The sequence below is a fragment of the Lupinus angustifolius genome, chromosome LG07 (assembly GCF_001865875.1).
Source record: "Lupinus angustifolius cultivar Tanjil chromosome LG07, LupAngTanjil_v1.0, whole genome shotgun sequence".
Lineage (NCBI taxonomy): Eukaryota > Viridiplantae > Streptophyta > Magnoliopsida > Fabales > Fabaceae > Lupinus > Lupinus angustifolius.
In genome coordinates, this window is record NC_032015.1 from 10617330 (window position 1) to 10640153 (window position 22824).

A 22824-nucleotide genomic window follows, 5' to 3' on the forward strand; every position below is an offset into this window, starting at 1 on the left:
TACAAATTCATTCCTTAAGTTCTTTTTATCTCTCCAAATTCTATTTTTTTCGGTAAGGCATATAAGGATCCTATGCTGTTTTGTAAATCAATCTGTTAATTGTCAGCTCCAAAGTAAAAAGTTCATATTCTTCATCTTTTACCATTTCACAATCCAAATATATATATATATAGGTTACTACTTTTGGAAACTATGTAAATAAACTAAGAAAGTTGTATTAAATTCACCATCTCTGAAAAATATCTCTTCAACAAAACAAAAAAAAAACAAAAGAAAAATGGCTCGTCTGGCATGTTGTTTGGTCTTGATCTCTTTGTGCTTATGCCGTGTTCTTGAGCCTGCTTTTGCAGCCAAGAACTACAACAAAACAAAAAAGAACAAAAGAAAAATGGCTCGTCTGGCATGTTGTTTGGTCTTGATCTCTTTGTGCTTATGCCGTGTTCTTGAGCCTGCTTTTGCAGCCAAGAAAGGACACAAGACCCTTAAGGTCAAACCCACCAAGCACATTGCCCCAGCAACTGCACATTTTCCTTCTGCTATTCCAACAGAACAAGCTTTGATCCAACAACTATGCCATGATACAAGGAAGTTCAAATTGTGCCGCAAAATTGTCCAAGGTGATAGGGTAGCTTTAGAATCAGTCGCTGAGGCCAAGATTGCCATTGATATTGCCACATCCATGGCATCAAGGGTTGGTGCATACGTGTCAACCCAGCTTAAAACAAACCGTGTTAAGGTTCTTTCAAGAGGGTTTGTGAAAGTTTGTAAGTTCAATTATGGCAATGCAATTGTTGACTTGAACCTTTCATACATTAACTTTGAATCCAACACCAAGAAAGCCATTGAGAGTCTCAAACAAGCTGAGATTAAGGTTGGATACTGTGTTAATTCTTTGAAATCAGGAAGTAAAAATTCTGAAATTCCACCAGTTCATAAGGCTAACAAAGTGATTCAGAGTTTGATAAAGGCAGCAGAATCTGTTGCTAAGAAACAAACACACTAAGCAACATATAGCCAGTATGTGTGTCCATTTTGCCTTTTGTTTTGAGAGCTGTAGAACATGTTTGTGTTTCTCCTTTTCTGAATTTTGGTTACAGAAACAAGTTCTGTTTTGTACTCTTATTAATGTATTCTAATCATAAAACAATTTTAATGAAGAGTCACAATTTTCAATAATTAGATTTTGTCTGTGTTTACATAGAGTAATGATTATTTGCTTGGAGATATATTTGGTTTTAGTTCCTTATTTAATGTTATCAACATAATTTAAGAAATTAATAAATAATATAAAAATAAAATATAATTTGACTAAAGTATTGTTAATTTTTCACATATTTCTACACATAAATTTTCATCATAAAGTCAACCCAAACAACAAATAAGTGAAAAATATTTGGGAATAGAGATTATTAAGAGAACGCTTAAGAAAGATTATTACATTGCAAAGTGGAGAAAAATAGGGAAGATAATGTATCTTCTTATACCAGGAGAGGAGATAACTTATCTCCTCTAGCCAGTAAAAATGTGACATGTGTGTTATTTTGTTTATTATTAAAAATATTTCTATAGATAATGATGAAACATGACACATGTCATGATTTCACTGGTAGGAGGAGATAATTTATCTTCTAATACTATGAGATACTCCATTCTCTTATATTAAAAAATTCGAAATTAAACTTTGATTCTGCGCAGTTGTGAAGGCTTACTAGCGTTACTAAAATGATTATCTGGTTGTGTTAAATAATGGGTTTATTAATTGTCACTGCAATTTCCATAACCATGTTATAATGAACTATTAGTTATCCCATTAAAAGCAAAACTTTGATATAATTTCTTTTAACAAAAGGGACAATCAGATAACTGGAACTGCTTAAATTCAATGTTTATAACTTCTGTCTTCCTGTGATGAATTGATAATTAGAATAAGTTTAATTATATTTGTCAAAGAATTCTGTATTTTAATTTTTAAGTAGTTTGATAGTCACTGCTTTGACTTTTAGGTTTTAGAAATCTGTGATTTTTAAAGAATTGTGTACTTTAAATAGTTTGATACTCACTGGTTTGACTTTTAGCTTTTAGAAATCTGTGATTTTTACTATATAATGTTGTGTATATACTGCCTCCTGTTAGTTATATCATAAAAATATGTATGCAGTTAAAATCATAATATATTTTGTCTTGATGGAAGAATGTTGTCTCTGCTAGGGCATAACCATTTCCTTTCAACTAGGAATCTCCAAACTTCTTGGAACTTCTAAAATTATTCCTCTGTTTGCTTTCTCTTCTCCAACTTTCTTGGATACGCTCCCATGGCCAAAATGCACACTGCTGAACCCCTCATTCCTTGGAACTTCTTAGGTGACTCTGCTACCTCACCGAGGAAGTCCAATCCAGATCCCACACTACACGTGAAGAAGTCATTTGCACAAGCATTAAAAAACTCAAGTGACATTGCACTCTCACAGCTGCCTCAACCTTGCATTAAAGGTGAAGCCATTGCTATAAAGATCCTTGAAGAGGACTATCAAGAAGGTCTTAGGCGGTGTAAATCTCACCTACATGGGAGAATCATCCTTTCTAAAGGAGACACCCCTCTCAAGTTTGAGGAAATCAGAGCTAAGTTGGTCTCGCTATGGAGTAACATAGGGAAATGGAGCATGGTCTCCTTGGGACGGGGCTACTATGATTTCTCATTCTCATCACTGGAGGACATGAGAAGTGTTTGTGCTGTAGGGGCTTGGAGTCTTCGCCCAGGTTTTCTTAGATTGTATCTATGGTCTCCAGATTTCAATCCAGCTTTGCAGAAGTTCTCCCATGTTCAATGTTGGGTAAAAATTGTAGGTTTACCCCAGGAATATTGGAGCCCAAGAATCATTTTCTCCATTGCAGGGGGAATAGGAACACCAATCTCGCTGGATGAGGCCACAAACAATCGCACATTTGGACATTTTGCAAGGGTGTTAGTGGACATTGATCTGAAGACTGATTTGCCTAACCAAATCCTAGTGGAAAGAGAAGGTTATGCCTTCTTTGTTGAGCTTGAGTATGAAAAGCTTCCACAGTTCTGCAATGGTTGTCAAACCATAGGTCACCTGGTCACTAACTACAGGAAAAGGATGAAGGAAATACCTACAAATGTCCCTCCGCAAAAGAAGAAGCAGGTGGTTGAGAAGGTTTTCAAAAAGAACACTGGAAAGGATTTTGTAATAAATCTGGAAATAGATCACAATGAAGAGGTTAATCTTCAAAATGTTACAAGAGTTTAGGATACTCCAGTGGCAGAGCAAAGTGCAGAGGACATGGCTCACATTGATGAGAATGTGGTTGAGGACATGGCTCACATTGATGACACTGTGGTTGAGGACTCTTTACCTGGTTTAGAGCAAAATGATAAAGACCCCTTAGTTGGTCTCGAGATCATTGAAGAAGTGGAATTTCATGTGGTTGAAGAAATGAACAATCCTAGAGTTGACCATGACATGAGATTGCTTGGCAGGCTTTGGGATGATGAGGGTATTGATGAAGAAGTGGATGATGAAAGTAGATTCACAGCTGTTATTTCCAGGTCTCAAAAGAAAAAACAGAAGAAAAAAGACAAGCTGGAAAAGGTCCACAACAACCGAAGGGGCAGTTACCTAACCTCAAACCAATGATAATGCTATATTGGAATTGTAGGGGTATAGGGAATCAAAAAACTCAATTGGTGTTGAAAAATCTGTGTTTAACTCATAAGCCAGATTTAGTGTTCATATCTGAACCTATGATAGTTAAGGATAGCATTCCTCAATGGTTTTGGGCAACTTTGAATCTGAAGTTGTTTTTTGTGAATGATAGAGGGCCCCTTATTTCATCTATTTGGGGGCTCTGCAAGCTCCACCTTGATCCTTCAGTAATTTCTAACTCCTTCCAGCAGGTTTCTATGGCTATTTCAGTGGAGGGGAAAGATATGTTCCTTGCTGCGGTTTATGGTAGTACTAGCCAAATGCTTAGAAGAGCACTTTGGGAGGAACTCATGTTGTTAATGCTTGCTAACCAGGGTCCTTGGTGCTGTCTAGGTGATTTTAATGTTGTCTTGGGAAATCATGAGTGCAGAGGAATGAGGTTAACTCCTCCTAGTCCTTGTGTTGAATTCAAGAATTTCTCTGATTCTTCTAATCTCATTCATTTGCAGACCAGAGGTGCCCCTTCACTTGGTCTAACAGACGAGGAGGACATGCTTTAACAGAAAAAAGACTTGATAGAAGTCTGTGCAACAATGAATGGATAGACTCCTGGCCTCAAGTGGTGTGTTACACTTTACCAAGAATTTCCTCTGATCACCATCCTATCTTGCTGAAATCTGATAGTGGTCAATTAGGAGTTCAAGCTCAATTCAAATTCCAAAAAATGTGGTTGCACCATCCTGACTGTGCTAGAGTGGTGGAGGAAATCTGGAAGCAGGACATCATTGGTTGTAAGATGTCTATCTTGACTCAGAAGCTAAAGCTGTTAAGGAACAAGTTCAAGGTCTGGAATGTTGAAATCTTTGGTATGGTGCAACATAATGTCAAACTGGCCTTAGAAGCAGTGGATTCTATCCAGACTAATATAGCTTTAAATGGTCCTAATGATGATAATTTGGAGGCTGATAGAGCTGCTCAGCAATCCCTTATGCAGGCTTTAACAATTGAGGAAGAATTCAGGAGGCAAAAGTCAAGGATTAATTGGCATAACAGTGGAGATAGAAACACTAGTTTCTTCCATAGAGTCACAAAGATCAGGAACTCTACCAAATCCTTAAATATGCTCAGATCAGGGGGGTGCTTAATTACTGATCAAACAGAGATTGAGAACTTGGTGTTGAATTACTTCCAAAATTTATTTGCTGCTCCTAACCACATTGTCCATAATGACATGATTAACAATGTAGTTCCTACTATGATCACTGACACTGAGAACTCTAGGCTCTCATCCATCCCTTCTCATGATGAAATCAAGTCTGCTGTTTTTGACATGAATGGGGATGGAGCCCCAGGGCCTAATGGTTTTGGTGGGAGCTTCTATCAGGCTTTCTGGCATATAGTGGGGCCTGATGTGTGTAAAGCTACTACATAATTCTTTACTCAAGACTACATTCTGCCTGACATAAACTCTAACAATGTGTTGCTAATCCCAAAACTCACATGAGCAGATAGAATTGAAGATTTCAGACCAATTGCTATGGCTAATTTCCAATTCAAGATCATTTCTAAAGTGCTTGCTGATAGGTTGGCAACCATTGCTCCTAGGATTGTCTCAACTCAGCAAAGAGGCTTCATCAAAGATAGGCAAATCAATGATTGTATATGTTTAGCATCTGAGGCAATAAACCTGCTGGATCACAAAGTTTTTGGTGGAAACTTAGCAATTAAAATTGACATCAAGAAAGCTTTTGATACCATTGATTGGGATTTCTTGCTACTTACTCTTCAAAAGCTTGGTTTTAGCCATAAGTTCAGGAGTTGGATTCGAATCATTTTACATTCTGCCAGGTTATCCATTAATGTCAATGGCAAAATTGTTGGTTTTTTCAAGTGCACTAGAGGTGTGAGACAAGGAGATCCTCTTTCTCCTCTCCTTTTTTGCATTGCTGAGGATGTTCTTAGCAGAGGGCTATCTAAGCTGAGGGTTGAGGGCAAATTAGCACTATGGAGGGCCCAAAAGGAATTAAAACTCCTTCCCATGTGCTTTATGCTGATGACATCTTTATATTCTGCAAAGGAAAGAAAACTGAGCTTCGCAAAATCAACCAATTGCTTATCAATTACTCAGAAATATATGGTCAATGTGTCAATGCCTCAAAAATTAAGTTTTACTCTGCTTCTTCATCTCACAGGAAAATTGCTTCTATGGCTCAGGTTCTTGGATTTTCACCTGGCAGTTTGCCTCTAACTTACCTTGGAGTTCCTATTTCTTGGGTAAACCAAGAAGGATACATTTACAAAAATTGCTGATAGGATAATTAGCAAGCTGGCTACTTAGAAAGGGGCTTTGCTATCAATCATGGGCAGAGTTGAGCTAGCTAGATCTGTAATCCACAACATGTTGCTTTATAGTTTCAACATTTATGCTTGGCCTAATTCTCTTCTTAAGCACATTGACAAGTGCATAAGAAACTTTGTGTGATCTGGTAACATTGAGGTGAGGAAGCTAGTCACTGTGGCTTGGAAAAATGTTTGCTTGCAATTGAAGGAAGGAGGATTTTGTATCAGATCTCTAAAAAAGATAAATCATGATGCTATGCTCAAGCTCGCCTGGGAAATGGCCAATTCCAATCATGATTGGGCATTGTTTTTTAGGAATAGGTTTGGATCTAATCGTACTCCTTCAAGCAGATACTTCAATATGGCCTGCTATCAAAGCAATTTGGCATATCTTGCACAATAATTCAATCTGGATAATTGGTGATGGGCACAAAACAAACTTTTGGCTAGATAACTGGTTAGGAGAACCATTAGTGGAAACTCTAAACATTCCTATTCAGTTCCACTCTGATTTGAGGGCCTCTGTTGCTGATTTCATCAGAAATGATGCCTGAATCATTCCTCAAACCCTGATAAACAATTACCCTCAAATCACATCAAAGATTGGCAGCATAATCATCAACAATGATACAGACAAGCTAGTTTGGAAGAATTCCCCTGATGGGTTGCTATCTGCCAAGGTTGCTTATCTGCACATGAATCTTGGTTCAGTCCAGAACAATTAGGGTAAAGTCATCTGGTCTGATGCCATCCGTCCTTCAAAATCCTTTACAACTTGGAGATTGATTAATAACAAGATGCCAACTGATGATAATCTTCAGAGACGAGGTTGTGTCATGGCTTCTATCTGTAGCCTATGCAGGAAAGATGAGGAGTCTGCTATGCACTTGTTTTTCCAATGCTCTTTCTCTATTTCTGTTTGGAATTGGTTGAGCTACACTCTTTCTACTAATCTTGATACTTCTTCCATCACAAACCTTTTGAAGCTAAGCAAAAGGAACTGGAGTGAGCAAGTCAAGCAGGTTATCATAGCCTCAATAATTCATGCTATCAACACAATTTGGTTCTGCAGAAATCAAGCTAGATTCAACAACACTCTGATCAGTTTCCCTATAGCTTTGTCTAGGATAAAGTTGGCAATCTCTCTGTCTGGTAAAAACTCCAAAACCTGTGCAAACAACTCAATTACTGACTTGGTTTTACTGAAACATCTCCAAATTCAAACTCATTACTCCAAGGCTCCTAAAATAATATAGGTAATTTGGTTGCCCCCTGCCCAAGCAACTGTCAAAATTAATACGAATGGGGCGGCTAGAGGGAGCCCTGGTCCCTCAGCTGGTGGTGGAATTTTCAGAAACCATGAGGGTCATACTCTTGCTTGCTTTGCTAGCTTTAATGGCTGCAATGATGCTCTATTTGTGGAACTATCAGCTGCTATTCTAGCTGTAAGATTTTCTCATCATAAGGGTTGGTACAATATTTGGTTGGAATGTGACTCAATGATAGTGGTGGACATCTTCTATGACAAAGCAACTCCTCCATGGAGGCTTCTAAGTAAATGGAATCATTGCAAAAAGTTCCTTTCATCCATGAATTGGGTAGCTACTCATATTTATAGGGAGGGAAACACTTGTGCGGATCAACTTACTAACTTTGGTCTATCAATCCAAAATATAGAATCGTGGAATCATGCTCCAAGCTTTATATTGGATGAAGTTAATAGGAATCGTTTAACTCTGCCTAACTTTAGATTTGTCTCTTAATTCTCCTTCCTTGTTTGTAACTCTCTTTGGTTAATAAATTGCTTTGGTGCCTTGGCACTGTTGTTTAAAAAATAATAATATATTTTGTCTTAGTGTTTAATAAGTAGGTATAGATTATAAATTTAAAGAGTAAATTATACTGATATTTCCTGAGTTTTAGTAAAATTATATAAAATACTCCTCCTTTTTTAAACATACATAAATTACCCTAATTATATATATACATTATGTTGATTACCTCTGTGTGAGATATAAGTGAAATTTCTTAAACAAAAAATTGTGACTATTCTAATTAAGTTAAAAAAATATGTAAATTATCAAGATAACCCCAAATAGAATAAGAGTCAATGTGTATATATTATTTTGGTTAGTTAATATAGTATAAGAAATTTAAACATTTCCTTAGAATTATTGATGCAGTTTGTAACGAACTGAAAATAATTAATATATATTGACTCTTATACTATTTGGATTTTTCTTCAAAATATACCATATTTTATTTGACTTAATTACAGTCGTCACTATTTTTTCTTTAAGAAATTACATTTATTTATTTTACTGTGGTAGTCAGTGTAATGTATATAACTATAAATAATTTGTGTAAGTTTAAAAATGGAATGGATAATTTATGTAATTCCAATAAAACTTAGGGGTGTCTATATTAAACTTATACAAAAAAAAAGACTATAGATTAAACTGTAAAGTAATTTATGAGAGATCTCTATACCTTTTGCTACAATTTTTGTTTAGTAGGTTGATGTTAGAAAGTAGTAATTTCTAATTAAGGTAATCATATATTTAATATAATTGTATCGATTATTTATTTTGGGTTATAAAACAAATGATTTAATTCTGACAACTCATAGAACTTCTAAAATTGATAATACATATAAGTTTAATGAGTAGGTACCCAAATGGTTGGCCTATAGGGGATAATGAGAATCATATAAGTTAATATATAAGGAACGATTATGATCTTAAAGACAACAAATTACAATCAGTTTTCACCTTTCCCTATTAGAGAAAAAACGAAGGTACCAAATGGAATTCAAGATTTGGTTGAGGAAGACCATCATACCAAAAATCTCTCTAAAGACATACAAAATAAATAGATCTAAGAAACATGGATTCATATATGATTTTGTATCCTTGTTTTATATTTTTTTTTTTACATGGGAAATGAAAACAAAACTAAGAAGAACTAATAAATCCGACGCACCAGCAGAAGAAGACATTCAAACCTAAAGACCTAAGCCTGAAAGAGCACCGGTCTTTGCCATAAATCCACCACGGAGTTGGTTCCCTTTATATTATGTGTAAGAATCATGAGATTCAAGATCCTAGGAATGATATTACACTAATCATAAGGAAAATTTAACAATTGGTATCAGAGCGTAGGTTATGAATTTTATGATTTCCTTAAAGATGTCTTTCCAATTTTTGTATGAACCCTAATTTTAATTTATGGATTTTATGCTTCCGCTATTGTGATATAAAGATTGAGAATTTAAATTGATTATTTCCGCTGTAATGTTTTCTTTACCGTGTCTTAATTGTACGCACATAATGATATAAAGTAATCGTATGGATGATGTTTTTTATTTTATTTTTGTTCTTATCCCATAAGGAATTGTATCATGAAATTAATGTGATGATGAGAACTTACAATTCAATTTTTTTTACGCTTTCCATGTATACGTTTACATGCTACAAAATGTACATATATACATTATGATGTTCTAATTATATATCTCATTCATTATATATGTTGTTTGTCCAGTGATTGATTTATAATTTTGTTGATGCATTATTTATTGATTAGTAGTATACTCATAAAGTTGTATTCATATAGATAATGCATTTAGTTTATTTAAATGCTGAAATATATTATAGAGTGTACATTTTTAGTATAAAGATTTATACACAGTCAATAAATTATCAATTATTTATTTGTATTATTTTTTCTAAAAAGTCAATAATGATTTAAAATGAATGATATATGATGAGCCATAATATATAAAACTCTTATACTGTCAATATATTTTATCTATTTTATATACTATATATATTTTGCTATTATAAGGCACATATAATGTCTACCTTGTTATAACTTCAAGCACATAAATTTTTATTAATTTGCCTCCTTATCACAAGTTCAATGTGATTTACTCATGTTTTTAATGTAGCTACTTTACTGAAGTTATATATATACATATAGTTATTGGTTTAAATGTATATACGGTACATTTAGTTATGGATTAAAGTTTCAACACCTAAATATGGGTCCGAGTTGGACTTTTGTCCTACTAGGACTGATTTGTTGTGGTGGCAAAATATTGGTAGCTTATCCTACTATTAAGGAAGCATTGGTGTGGATTTTGAAACTAATATTTTCAAAAGTATTAGTGATGAAACTCAAACTAAATTTTGGGCTGATGTTTGGTGCGGTAATCAAAATCTAAAAATATCTTTCTCTAGATTGTTTTTGTTGGCTTCTAATAGGCAAGCGTTGGTTGCTGATAGTGGGAAGTGAGTGGGAAATGATTGGCATTAAAAGATTGAGTGGAGAAGGGTGCTTTTTCATAGGGAGGACAATCTTGCAGAAATATTGTATAATTACATTCTTCCTTTCAGTGTTTGGCAATGGGTTTGGATCGGTGGAGTTGGAAGTTGGATGATTCTGGTACTTTTGTTGTCAAGACAAATTACCGGAGTCTTTAGCTTATGTCCATTCTCCCTTGCCAGCGGATAATTCTATGCTTTCGGATGGTAATTATCTTATTCAGAATTGTTGGAACTCTCTTGCTTCCTTAAAGGTTTGTTGTTTCATTTGGAAAATTGGTAAGTAGAGAATAGCTACAAAAGATGTGTTATTTAAATGGAATATTATTCATAGACCAATAGATTTGAATTGTGTGTTGTGTCTTTAGTATCTTGAATCGTTAGAACATTTGCTTATCTCTTGTATTAGTTTTGTAAATATGTGTGACTGAAGATTCTAGTGATTATTCCTCAGTCAATGCCAAAATTTCTGATGTTTCATGATTCCTATTGACAGCCTGAGGAAAGAAAATGTGGAGATTATCATGGTTTTGTGTGGTGTGGTCTTTGTGGGGCATGAAAAATGAAGTTGTATTCAATGCCCAGAAAATCTCTTCTTTTCATTTACTAGATTTAGTTCAAGTTATATCTTGGTCTTCGTATTTTTCTTTTGTAGATAAATTGGTGTTTTAATTCCTAGATTGTTTAAAAAAAGTTACTTTTTATAGTTTGGATTTATATTGTGATTAAATCTTAAAATTTTAATTCTAATTTGTATATTTTTATAATGTACTCATATTATTTTTTTGTCTAGTATGTTTTTGATTAAATTCAATGATATGATATGTTGCCAAAGTAATTTCTACTTTTATTAAAATTATATATATACTAGTATGTGACTATTTATGAGAATTGTGATCAGCCTAAACGAAGATATAATTTGGCCAAATAATAACATTTATATGATGATAAATATGTAATAATTATAAAGTTCTATTTTTCATCTAAATAATATTCGGTCTAAAAAAGACTATTGTTTGACAAAACTAATTATTAATATTTATCATTACATTGAAAATTCATTTCTTCAATTCTTTTTATCAGTCCAAATTCTATTTTTTTACCTAAGCCATGGAAGATCCTATGCCGATTTAGTAAATCAATCTGTTAATTGTGAGCTTCAAATTAAAAAGTGCCTATAATTTATCTTTGACTGTTTCACAATCCAAATATGTATCTATTTTGAGGTTACTACTTTTGGAAACAAGCATATAAATAAGCGAAGAAACTTGTGCTCAATTCACCATCTCTCAACATTATATCTTCAACAAAAAAAAGAACAAAAGAAAAATGGCTCGTCTGGCATGTTGTTTGGTCTTGATCTCTTTGTGCTTATGCCTTGTTCTTGAGCCTGCTTTTGCAGCCAAGAAAGGACACAAGACCCTTAAGGTCAAATCCACCAAGCACATTGCCCCAGCAAGTGCACCTTTTCCTTCTGCTATTCAAACAGAACAAGCTTTGATCCAACAACTATGCCAGGATACAAGGAAATCCAAATTGTGCCGCAAAATTGTTCAAGGTGAAAGGGTAGCTTTAGAACCAGTCGCTGAGGCCAAGATTGCCATTGATATTGCCACATCCATGGCATCAAGGGTTGGTGCATACATGTCAACCCAACTTAAAACAAACCGTGTTAAGATTCTTTCAAGAGGGTTTGTGAAAGTTTGCAAGTTCAATTATGACAATGCAATTGTTGACTTGAACCTTTCATACATTAACTTTGAATCCAACACCAAGAAAGCCATTGAGAGTCTCAAACAAGCTGAGATTAAGATTGGATTCTGTGTTAATTCTTTGAAATCAGCAAGTAAAAATGCTGAAATTCCACCAGTTCATGAAGCCAACAAAGTGATTCAGAGTTTGATAAAGGCAGCAGAATCTGTTGCTAAGAAACAAACACACTAAGCAACATATAGCCAGTATGTGTGTCCATTTTGCCTTTTATTTGAGAGATGTGGAACATGTTTTTGTTTCTCTTTTTCTGAATTTTGGTTACAGAAACAAGTTCTTTTTTTTGTACTCTTATTAATGTATTGTTATCATAAAACAATTTTAATGAAGGGACACAGTTTACAATAATTAGATTATGTCTGTGTTTACATAGGGTAAAGATTATTTGCTTCGAGATATATTTGATTTTAGTTTCTTATTTAATTTTATCAACATAATTTAAGAAATTAATAAATAATATAAAAATAAAATATAATTTGACTAAAGTATCTTATTAAATTTTCACATATTTCTACACATAACTTTTCGTCATAAAGTCAACCCAAACTACAACTAATTGAAACAAACTTGGAATAGAAGTTATTAAGAGAACGCTGAAGAAAGATTATTACATTGCAAAGTGGAGAAAAATAGGGAAGATATAGTTGCATCCCAATTTCACTATTTATATTAAAAAAAATCTAAAGAGTATTATATTTACAAATGAATAAAAATTTGAAATAAAATTTATAAATAATTATTAAATTAGGCAGGAAAAGGCATTAAATAAATAAGGTTGATTGAAAATATATATATAATTTATCCCTCGTGATTGACATTATAAGTGATGCATGTAAGCTTAGGTGTGTTGCTTTGAGTTTTTCGCTTTTAAACTTTGATTCTGTGCAGTTGTGAAGGTTTACTAGCGTTAATAAAATGATTATCTGGTTGTGTTAAATAATGGGTTTATTAATTCTCACTGCAATTTCCGTAAGCATGTTATAATGAACTATTAGTTTTCTCATTAAAAGCAAAACTTTGTGGTCGGAATGAGTGGGAAATCAAATAGTGAAATAGTATAGAGAAAAGAGAATAACATAGCGGATTTGGTAACAATGTTCAACCAATGTGCTTACGTCTCTGGGAACATTGAGAGACTTTCACTATGTATTATTATTAGAGAATAAAGATTTGTGTTTAACTATTTTTCTGCTTGTTACATTAGGTTTACATAACATATATATATATATATGACACTCTACCTCATCCCTTTTACATCAGCCCAATTGCATAACTTGTATTGCTATTATCTAGAGAATATAAGTCATAGCACAACAATTTCCACTTCGGCGAATATCATCAATCTCCATCTTCCGTTGTTGGGTTGGGGGTTCTCAATAGTCTAACATCAATGAATGTTCAACAAATTCACACAATGCCTGAACTTGTCCACGATAACCGACTTGGTTAATATATCAGCTGAATTTTCTCAAGTGTGAATCTTCTACAATAATATATTTCCACAAGCTACCAACTCTCTGATCTTGTGAAATCTCACATCAATATGTTTGGCCCTAGCATCACAGACATGGTTCTTCACCAATAAGATAACACTCATACTGTCACAATGCAGCAGAACTCTACCTTGCTCAATGTTTAATTCATTTACTAGTTCCATAAGCCATAGGGCATCATTAGAAGCATCACCAACTGTCATGTACTCTACTTCAACTGCAAACATAGCAACAACATACTGAGTTGATGATCTCCACATAATTGGTCCACCTACAAGGGTGAAGACAAACTCTGTTGTGGACCTTCTATCATCCAACTCTCCTACATAGTCTAAATCGACATAACCAATAATTGAAGGCTTACTCTATTGACTGCCAAACATGATATCTATACATGTAGTCCCCTTCAAATATCTGAAAGTCCATTTGACTACTTCCCAATGTTGCTTCCCTATTTTAGACATGTACTTACATACTTGATTAACTGTTTGTGCCAAGTTCGATCTAGTACAAACTATAGGATACATCAAGCAACCCACTACACTGGTATATGGAACCTTTGACATCTACTTCTTCTCTTCATTTTTCTTTGGACACTGATCTAGGGAAATCCTGCAGTGGTTTGCCAATAGAGTGCTTACTACTTTAACATTGCTCATATCAAATCTTTCTATGATCTTTTCAACATAGCTTTGTTGGGAGAGCCATAGTTTTCTAGCTCCCCTATCCCTGTGAATCTCCATCTCGAGAACCTTCCTACAAGCCCCTAAATCTTTCATGTCAAACTCCTTACCTAGTATGATTTTCAGCTCATTGATATCACTCAAATGATTAGTTGCAATCAACATATCATCAATATAAAGTAGCAGAAAATAAAAGAACCATCATCAAGGCTTCTCACATTAACACAACAAGCATACTCACATTGTTTGTTACTAAACTTCAACATATAAGTGCCAAACCGCTTGTACCATTATTTGGGAGACTGCTTCAACCCATATAGAGACTTCTTTAACTTGCAAACCACGTGTTTCTGTCCAACTGCACTAAACCCTTCTGGTTATGTCATGTAAATTTTCTCCTCTAATTCACAATAGAGAAAGGCAATCTTCACATTCATTTGTTCTAAGTGCATAGCCCAACTGGCTACCATGGCAAGCATTGTCCTGATAGAAGTGCGCCCACCATTGGAGAGAAAATCACATTGTAGTTGATCCCCTTCTACTATGAATATTTTTGCTATGAGATGAGCCTTGGATTTTCCCCCTTCTTTTTATGATATTGTTGGCTTCCTCTTGTACACCCACTTGCCCCTAACTGCATACTTGCTAGGGAGCAATGGGACAAGCTCCCAAGTTTGGTTCTTGTGTAGAGACTCCATCATGACACTCATCCATTGTTCTTTCTCTTGGCTATTTATAGCCTATCAAAAGCTGCATGGATCTCCTGAACTGATATAGAGAGAAACTGGAGTCATATCCTCAAAACCATAGCTATATGGACGTTTTATAGGACGTCTATCCCTGCCTCTATCAAGTAGATACTCCTACACACCTGAACTCTCCGCCTGATCATCATGTTCTTGACTTGAACTAGTGCATGATTCCTTCCCTTTATTCACATGAACCATTTCATTGCTAACTGGAGTCATATTTGATCTTAAAGTCTCTCCATTTGGCCTAGACACCTCTGTTAAAACTAACTGTTTCAGCATGAAATCTTCATCAAACACTACATTTCTACTCAACACCACTTTTCTGGAAATTGGATCCCAGAACTTAAACCCCTTCACACATTTGGTATATCCAATGAAAATACACCTCTTTGATTTGGGGTCAAGATTAGATCGTTCATCACTAGGTACATGTACATAAGCAGGACAACCAAATATGCATAACATATTATAATTGACTGGATTACCTATTCATACTTTTTCTAAAACTTTACCACGCAATGAAGTTTGTGGTGTCTATTGATAACATAACATGTCATACTAAGTGCCTCTTCCTAAAATCCTTTGGAAATTCCAACATTCAGTCTCATACATTTGGCCCTCTCTATAAGAGTTTTAGTCATCATCTTTGCAACACCATTCTGTTGATGAGTCTTCTTCGCTGAAAAGTGGCTCTAAATGCCATGTTCCTCAGAGAATTTCTGAAATTGTGAGTCTTTGTACTTCATACCATTGTCTAACCTCAGATATTTAATTTTTCTATCAGTCTAGTTCTCTACCTCTGCCTTCCAAACCTTGAACATGACAAAGACTTTTGACTTATGCTTCAGAAAATATACTCAAACCTTATGAGAAAAGTCATCAACGAAGGTAGCAAAGTACCTAGAACCTCCTAGGGATGGTTCTTGAGTGAGTCTCCATACATCAATGTGGACATAGTCTAGAATGCCCCAAGTCCTGTGTTGGTCAGCCTTGAAACAAGGGGTGACAATTGAATGAATTTGGGTGGATATGGATCATAATGGATGGATATGGATTTGGATCATAATTGATGGATGGAAAGTCATCCACCAATCCATATGAATCCATAAAATCACATTTCTAAGTTATCCAATCCATCCATATCCAATGGATTCCAATTCATCCATATATCCATTTTAATGGATTGGATGGATGTGTATCCAATCCAGTTTTGTTAATATGAACTAAAGCATTTTTTGAAGGATAAAAGTCATTTTAATATTATTATTTAATAGTATTTTTAAAATCAATTTACAAACATTTTTAAAATATGTTTTTTTAAATGTGTTTGTTTAAATGTATTCTTTTTAAAACACTTTTTAAAAAATCTCAATATTTAAATTTACATGTGAAAGCTCTGAAAGACAACAGTCTAGGTGAGGTTAGAGACACTATATTATGTAATCATGCATTTTTTTCTTGTGCTCGATAATGACACAAAATGTTATATATATCCTTATTGAAACTTTTTGATAGAATGATTTGAATCGATCTCAATATCGCTACGATACATCATTTATAACGGCCATAAAATTATATTGATAAAAATCGGTCATACTGACCGATTTTCAATTGAACAGTACCAGTCATATCGACCGATTTTCAATTAAATCGTACTGATCATATCGGCTGTTTCATTTAAACTTATTATTTTTAAAGAAAATGATTTATTTTTACCAAAATATTTGTATAGATAATCAAACACACAACAACTATATTTTTTATACATTAAAACATGGTCTAGAGTATAGATTTTTTAACAAGTAGTATAAATTAAAATAGTTATTGTCTTCTTTATTGATTTTTCAACATTAATATTAGTCTAAAATATATGAATATCTATCTGGTTTAATAGTGAACGACTAGTTGAACCATCATACAATATACCACTACTCTGACCGGATTGATGACCGGTATGGTATTAATAATATTGGTTTATATTTTGCACATTGGGATTGCATAGCAATGTTGGGTCTGCATGTTGCTTTACGGGAAAAAAATTATTTTTATGTTTTGGATGGATATACATGTGGATATTCATTGGATATAATGCACGAATTTGAATTCATCCATTATCAAATTATCTATTAGATTATATCCATTTAAATCTATTGGCTCCAACGGATGAATTTGGATAGATTGTGGATAGTGGATAATTTTACCACCTCTACTTGAAACTAACTTGTATATGTTTCTCAAACACACAATACTTGCACAAACCAAGCTTGTATTCGCTGACTGTCCTAAACAGTCCATTTTTGCATATTCTATCATATCACACACACTAATATGACCTAAACGCATATGCCATAATTTTGTAGTATGGTGGAAATTTACTGAAATCTCTTCGACCACTCCAGCAACTCAACCTACAATTGTTCTCCCTAACACCTTGTAGGTTTTCCCAGCATTCCTCTTATCCTTCATCACAGTTAGAGCACCTTTGCATACTCGAAGAATATCATTGTCCACATATGCCCTATAGCTAAATCCTTTGACCTGCAATGTCCCCAAAGAAATCAAATTCTTTTTCAAATCTGGTATGTCCCTAACCTCACATAACGTCTTTACTACACCATCATCCATCACAATTCTAATTTCTCCCATATCAATAATTACATATGCTTTAGTATTTATGAGATACACAAAACCAAAATTGTATACCCTGTATATGGTGAACCATTCTCTGTTTGGCGTCATATGGTGGGAATAACCAGTGTCAAGTATCTACTCATTTGCACTATTATTTGATGATACAGATAGTTGATCAACTTCACTAATGTAATCAGAGTCATCTTTCAGTGCAACATTTGAAAATGTAGATACTTCATCTTTCCCCACTAGCTTGTTAGGACTACATTCATTGGGACAATCCTTTTTTAATGTCCAATTTGTTGGCACTTATAGCACTTTACTAGTGTTCTGTCCCTAGAATTTGGTCTTTTCACTTTGGTAGGACCTCCTCTTCCTTGTCTCCTCCCACGCGCATGGCTCCTTTTCACATACAGACCATCACCTTGAGACCCTTCTCCTACATTTTGTTTTCTTTGAGTGTGAGACAGAAGTATAGATGTGATCTCATCTAGTTTGATTGAGTATTTCCCATATGTCAATGTTGTGAGCAATTGTTCATAGGAATTTGGCGAATAACACAATAATATTATTGCTTTGTCCTTATCATCAACTTTCATATCAAGTTTCAGCAAGTCATTGATCAATTGATTAAAAGTATTGAAATGTTGTTTCAAATCAGCACACTCCTGCATCATTAACCCATAAAGTCTCTGTTTTCAAATACACCTTATTTGTTAGATACTTGAACATGAATCGCTTCTCTAATGTCTCACATACATCTATTGGTGACGTCAAATCCATAACATGATACACCACCTCATCTTGTAGACAAAGCCATATGGTTCCCACATCGTTCTCCTTAAACTCTTCCAAATCCAGTTGATCCATACCATCTGGTTTATTCCCACGCAACGCCTTTGATAGATATTGTTGAGCGAACACATCTTTAACCCTCCTTTGCCACAATCAGAAATTACCAGTTCAATCAAAGTTCCCCACCTCGAATTTGGCACCTGAGTTAAGGGTCATACGACACCAATTATTGGAAACCAGCGAGTAATCAAATAGTAAAATAGTATAGAGAAAAGAGAATAACACAAGGGATTTAGTAACGAGGTTCGGCTAGTTGCGCTACGTCCTCGGGAGTGTTGAGAGACTACCATATTGTGTTATTAGAGAATAAAGATTTGTGTTTGACAATTCTTCTCTTTGTTACATAAGGTTTACATAACATAAATATATAGTCATCTACCCTAACCCTTTATATCAGCCCAAACCCATAACTTGTATTGTTGTTATCTAGAGAATATGAGTCATTGCAAAACATTTTGATATAAGTTTTTTTAATAAAATGGACAATCAGATAAGTAGAATTGCTTAAATTCAATGTTTATAACTTCTCTTCCTGTGATGATAGATAATTAGAATAAGTTTAATTTGTCAAAGAATTGTGTATTTTAAGTAGTTTAATACTCACTACTTTGACTTTTAGGTTTGAGAAATCTGTGATTTTTACTGCAATGATGTATATATATTGCCTGCTATTAGTTATATCATAAAAGTAAATTACACTGACATCTCATGAGTTTTACTGAAATTATATAAAACACTAATCCATTTTTTAAACATACACAAACTATCCATAATTATATATATACATTATATTGATTACCTCTGTATGAGATATAAGTATAATTTCTTAAACAAAAAATGGTAATGATTGTAATTAAGTTAAACAAAATATGGTATATTGTGAAGACAAGTCCAAATAGTATAAGAGTCAATGTCTATTCATTATTTTGGTTAGTTACATATAGTATAAGAGATTTAAACCTTTCATTAAAATTATTGATGCAATTTGTAATTAACCGAAAATAATGAATATATATTGACTCTTATACTATTTGGATTTTTCGTCATGATATACCATATTTTGTTTGATTTAATTAATGAATAATGAATTTATATTGACTCTTATACTATTTGGTTTTGTCTTCATGATATACCATATTTTGTTTGACTTAATTAATGAATATATATCGACTCTTATACTACCGGATAAACAATGCAATGTATATATATAATTAGGGGTGGTTTGTGTAGGTTTAAAAAATGATTAATGATTTATGTAATTTCACTAAAACTCGTGGGATACTAGTGTGATTTACTCTAAATTAATCTTGTACCAAAAAAGCCTATAGAGTAAACTGTAAAGTAATTTATAAGAGATCTTAGTGCCTTTCGCTACAGTTTTTGTTCATAGGTTAAGGTTAGAAATTCATAATTTCTAATTAAGTTGATCATCATATATTTAATACACTTATATCGACTATTTATTTTGGGTACAAAACATGTTATCTAATTGTGACAACCCATTGGAATTCTAAAGCTGATAACAATTATAAATTTAATAAGTGGATACTGAAATGATTGACCTAAATGAGATAATGAGAAACTTATAATTTAATGCATAAGGAACAGTTATGGTCTCCATGAAACTAAATCGCAAGTAGTTTTCACATTTCCCCGTTAGAGAGAAAACAAAGGTCCCAAAAAGAATTCAGGATTTGGTTGAGGAAGATCATCATAACAAAACTCTCTCCAAAGGCATACAAAATGAATAGATGTGAGAAACATGGATTGATGTATGATTTTGTATCCTTATTTTATATTATGTTTGAGAATCATGATAATTAAAATCCTAGTATAGGTATTTCGCCAAAGGAAAATGTGACAAGTGGTATCAGAGCGTAGATTCTAAATTTTATGATTCTCTATAAAGGGTGTCTTTCCAAATTTTGTATGAACCCTAATTTTAATTTGGAGATTTTATGCTTACACTATCATATTATAAAGATTGATAATTTTAAATTGATTATTTCCGTTAGGAATGTTTTATTTTGTGTGATAAATATACACACATAATAAAATAATGTAATCATATGAATGATGTTGTTAGTTTGATTTTTGTTCATACATCAAAGAAATTGTATCATGAAGTTAATGTGATGATCAGAACTTACTCTTCCAATTTTTTTACCTTGACATGTATACGATCTACAATATTACATAATCTATATTCGTACATTATGATGTTTTAATTATATATCTTATCCATCATATTTGTAGCTTGCCTAGTGATTGATTTAGAATTTCATTGATGCGTTATTCATTAATCAATAATATACCCATATATAGTTGTATTATGCATATACATATTACCAGAGGCGGATCTTTGTTGAAGTAGGTGGGGGCAACTCCCCTGAATATTTTTTTTTGTGAGAAAACTTGTATTCTTGGGAAGATGCTGCAACACTTGAACAAACAAATGATTGATGGATATGCACGTAAAATCTCCAAAGCGTGTGTTACCATACTAACCTTTAGGTTCGATTCGCCCCCACCAATTTATGTATATTGGATGCAAATGGAATGAACAGTGAATCCTTTTCAGGATACTTTGGAAAACCTTGATATGTTTTGCACAAACACAACAAGCGTATCTTTCAACAATAGTTTACAAACTTACGTTTCCTACACTTCTCTCATGCATTAGAGAAATGGAGGATGATTTCTTGGATGAGAAAATTCGGATGGTGATTATGATTTCAAATGTCTCTATTTATAGAGAAGTTCATATCACTTGAGGGAAAGAAGTGCCTTTAGAGTGCTGTACGCGTAAACGAAAGGTTATGTAGTGTAACGGTTCAATAAATAACTGAATAGGCGTGATAGCCTAGCAGTAGCAACAATGCTTTGTTAAGTTGTGTGTCCTTGGTTCGAATCTTAACGGATGCATCTCTTCATTTTTATTTCTACGCATTAAATAAAAACGTGAAATCAAAATCATTCCCAATCCCCCACCATTTTAAGTTCATTGCCTAAAGGTGCAACCACTAAACCAAAGGACATCTTCATAGATAAATCATTCACAATATTTATATATTCAACCGTGAATTCTGATATTTTGTAAATATCATTCACAATCCCCCACCATTTTCAAAATATAAGAAATCTCATAAATTTGGAAATATCATGGTTTCAGATAATGGTATATTACGATTTGAACCATTACTTAATAAGTTATGGGTTCCACTTACTCCGAATAGAAATTGGTAGACAAGCTTTGAACCACCTATTCATTAGAATAAGCGTGCACAACTCACACATGAAATCTCGGTATTATTGAAAGAATTATAAATATTACACATTTGATAAGGCCTTGTGTCATGTATCCTTTTCATGAGAATTTAAGAGTAAAGCCCTTTAACTCTATGAAGCGGCCAACTTCATTCTCATATAGGTAGACTATATCGGGAATGCACCGATAATAAGCATTCCAGCAAATTTTTGCTATATGTCTATTAAGAGTAAAACTCAACCTTCCAACTTTGTTCTTATGGTCCAAGTACTTTTATCACTTAGGATGTGTCTATAGTCAAGTACTTGCAATCACTCTATATTATTTTCCATCATTGAACTCAAAACTTGGTGCTACTCAAGTGTGAGTTGAGTTAACACTATTGGTGATCAATTAGACATGGGCTTGAGTCCCATCCCCAATGATGTTTTCAACACCATATCTTTTGTCAGACCTTTCGTCAAAGGATCTCCAAGATTCTTTTCAGTTCTAACGAACACTATGGAGATTACTCTGTTTGCAATTTATTCCTTTACATAGCTATGTCTTAAACCAATATGTCTGGATTTTCCATTATACACTTGGTTGTATGCTTTTGATAGCGTAGACTGACTATCACAATGTATAGATACTGGTGTCATTGGCTTTGGCCAAATAGGTATCTCATACAATAAGTTTCTTAGCCATTCAGAGCAATAAATTCTGCAGCCATGGTGGATTCGTCTATGCAAGTTTGTTTCTTTGAACTCCAAGAAACCGCACCTCCACCAAGGTTGAAGATCCATCCACTTGTAGAAGCGTGATCTTCAACATAAGTTACCCAACTAGCATGTGTATATCCTTCCAAAACTGAAGGATGTCCATTATAGGTTAAATTATAGTTAATTGTTCCTTTTTAAGCTGTGTGTCCTTGGTTCGAATCTCAACAGATGCATCTCTTCATTTTTATTTCTACGCATTAAATAAAAACTTGAACTCAAAATGATGAAGCAAAGGATGGAACTCACAACTGTCAGTTCATTGCCTAAAGGTGCAATCACTA

At 33.8% G+C, this 22824-nt stretch overlaps 1 protein-coding gene across 3 annotated transcripts in view; it reads left to right on the plus strand.

Moving 5' to 3' along the window:
* The window catches only part of LOC109352736, a 30539-nt gene continuing 7948 nt past the window's right edge, over positions 234-22824 (plus strand). The window contains exons 1-2 of one of the 3 annotated variants that reach the window (XM_019594925.1): positions 234-277; positions 390-1039. In XM_019594925.1, the coding sequence (XP_019450470.1) occupies position 277; positions 390-1003 (615 nt within the window). In that variant the 5' untranslated portion in view covers positions 234-276 and the 3' untranslated portion in view covers positions 1004-1039. Of the gene's footprint in view, positions 278-389; positions 1040-11626; positions 11790-22824 lie in introns of those variants that run through there. The other 2 variants (XM_019594924.1, XM_019594923.1) reach the window with 2 other exon arrangements.